A 2,591-nucleotide genomic window follows, 5' to 3' on the forward strand; every position below is an offset into this window, starting at 1 on the left:
GCCTTGCAAGTGTCAACTCGTCAGACGTCATGATACGTCATCAGAAGTGTACACTTAATTTGAGGGCTGAGGGTGTGTTTTTTAAGTGTTTGGAATGCAGCCTCTGGCTGGACTGAAGACCACACAAAGTTTGGAAAAATATAAAGTATATGTCTCGCAACAGCCTTCAACCGCAAGGGGGCGTTGCGATTCCACTCCATTGTCGGCGTCCACATTGAAATGAATAACAACCGGTGCAATGTAAAGGAGGAGTGCTTATGGTTAATGTAAACGAGGCTTTGTCTGAATCGGTCCCATTGAGCCTGCTGCTCCAGCACGAATGATGCTGACGCTGCGCCCACGCTCAAATGTCTCTACTGCGCAATCGCTGATGCAACGAACGCAGTAAGAGAAAGGAGACGCAATAATGGCCCTTGATAATTTAATTTTCGCCCAATGTATCCTCTATTTTTTGGCGTTTGTGTTTGGTTTTATTGCCGTAGTGCCTCTCTCCGAAAACACGGAGGATTTTCATGGAAAATGCTTGCTTTTCACGCGTGGTATGTGGCAGAATGAGAACATCACAGTCTCAAAGCAGCGCTTTATCGTTGAGGAGTGGGGACCGGAGTCTTCCTGCAGTTTCATCACTTTTGTCGGGATAGCATCTCTCATCCTGTCCGCAGTGCAGTCATGGAGACTGCTGTTGTTTCTTTTCAAAGGCCACGACGAGTGAGTGTCCTAATCACTTGTGGTTGTTGTGTTTTGATTTGCAGGTTTTCTTTGTCTTTATTCTATCTGAATTATTTCAATGGAGAAAAATAGATGGGATGTGTTTCAAGTAGCCCATGCCCATCCACTCCCACACACGAATGATCAGTGATCCTTCTTCCTTAATTACAGCCTTTCGTTCAATTGCTTTTTCTGAGGTCTACAGATCTAGCCCTCAAAAAATGTAAACGTATGTTTTTGCTATGGCAAAATCTGCCCATCTCGCTGTTTTGCTCCCTAATCAATATGTTCAATCAGCCCGAGGGAAGACATGCCATTTTCTGCCTTTCAACAGAGGTGCAATCACAAAAACTGCATTGATGGATAGGCCTTATATAATGATTAGACGCTTGCAATCTTTATAAAAAACGTTTTGCGACTGTGCAATGCAGAGGTTTTCATTAGTCTGTCGTTGTTTCATTCTGACATAGGGTGGATAGGTTCATCTATCCATCCACTTAAAAAACATGTATCTAAAACTAAGAATTAATTAATTATTGGCATACAGGTACACCACCAATCTCTTTCTATTGGTCATATCGTTCATTAGAACGCAACATAGTCACAGTTAAATTAATTATCATCTAATCAAGTCCAATACATACAACATTAGGCAAATGTGCCAGGGATGGTAATGATAGAACAATTACATTATTGAAACTGTCATACATTCTCTCTCTCACTTTCTCTCTTGCTCTTTCACTCTGTCTCTGAGTGCAGTTCCCTGTTCAATGCCTTCCTGAATCTGTTGATCAGCTCCCTGGTGGTGTTCACAGTGTTCCTCTCCAGCACCATCATCAGTGTGGGCTTCAACCTGTGGTGTGACGCCATCACAGAGGGGGGGGGCATGCCCAGCAGGTGAGGCTCATGACCTCATCATATGGCTCTTGGACAGTCCGAAGAGTTATTTTCCTAAACTAACTTTGTCTTGTATCTCAGCTGTGAGGACATGCAGGACACTGATCTGGAGTTAGGATTGGACAACTCCTCGTTCTATGACCAGTTTGCCATTGCCCAGGTAAGGGTCAGACGGATGTATATTGTCATACACTGGGTTGATATCTTAGACTGTACCGGGGACTTATTAAAACATTTGCAATGAACTTGGAAACCCCCAGTGCTTGTTTAAGTCTGCGAGGCTATGTAATGTCTGTTAAACGTCCCCCCCTGCCCCCCGTCTCTGCTGTGCAGTTTGGTCTGTGGGCAGCGTGGCTGACGTGGTTGGGCATCACGGTCATGGCCTTCCTCAAGGTCTACCACAACTACCGCCAGGAGGACCTTCTGGACAGTCTGATCCACGAGAAGGAGCTGCTGCTGGGACACTCATCCCACCGGGGCTCCGATGCCAACCAGTTTAAGAGTGGCATGATCTAACACCAAGAGGGCACGTGCACATTACTGACACATATCCTCCTATCCTACCCCAACTGCCAGCCCCTGTCAATCTACACTGAGTGTACAAAACATTAGGAACACCTTCCTAATATTGAGTTTCACCCCTTTTTGCCCTCAGACAGCCTCAATTCGTTGGGGGCATGGACTCTACAAGGTGTCGAAAGCTTTCCACATGGATGCTGGCCCATGTTAACTCCAATGCTTCCCACAGTTGTGTTAAGTTGGCTGGATGTCCATTTGATGGTGGACCATTCTTGATACACACAAGAAACTGTTGAGTGTGAAAAACCCAGCAGCGTTGCAGTTCTTGATACAAACCGGGGCGCCTGAGACCTACTACCATACTGCACTTAAAACTTTTGTCTTGCCCATTCACCCTCTGAATGGCACACAAAACACAATCCATGTCTCAAGGCTTAAACATCCTTCTTTAACCTATATCCCCCCTT

The 2,591-nt window shown here is 45.3% G+C and overlaps 1 protein-coding gene across 1 annotated transcript; it reads left to right on the plus strand.

Annotated features, from left to right (window-relative positions):
* Positions 1-277: 277 nt before the first annotated feature.
* LOC115162281 (transmembrane protein 179) lies at positions 278-2,273 on the plus strand. Its single transcript, XM_029713437.1, has 4 exons — positions 278-708; positions 1,468-1,605; positions 1,687-1,765; positions 1,939-2,273. The coding sequence occupies exons 1-4, from the start codon at positions 407-409 to the stop codon at positions 2,119-2,121; spliced, it is 702 nt and encodes a 233-aa protein (XP_029569297.1). The 5' UTR covers positions 278-406; the 3' UTR covers positions 2,122-2,273.
* The last annotated feature ends 318 nt before the right edge of the window (positions 2,274-2,591 follow it).

The sequence above is a fragment of the Salmo trutta genome, chromosome 25 (assembly GCF_901001165.1).
Source record: "Salmo trutta chromosome 25, fSalTru1.1, whole genome shotgun sequence".
Classification (NCBI taxonomy): domain Eukaryota; kingdom Metazoa; phylum Chordata; class Actinopteri; order Salmoniformes; family Salmonidae; genus Salmo; species Salmo trutta.

Bases quoted from the DNA above. Each gene is read 5' to 3' on its own strand.
- LOC115162281 (XM_029713437.1), top strand. From the start codon at position 407: ATGGCCCTTGATAATTTAATTTTCGCCCAATGTATCCTCTATTTTTTG. The intron at 1,606-1,686 runs GTGAGGCTCATG...CTTGTATCTCAG, and splicing joins GGGGGGGGCATGCCCAGCAG to CTGTGAGGACATGCAGGACA. The intron at 1,766-1,938 runs GTAAGGGTCAGA...TCTGCTGTGCAG, and splicing joins ACCAGTTTGCCATTGCCCAG to TTTGGTCTGTGGGCAGCGTG.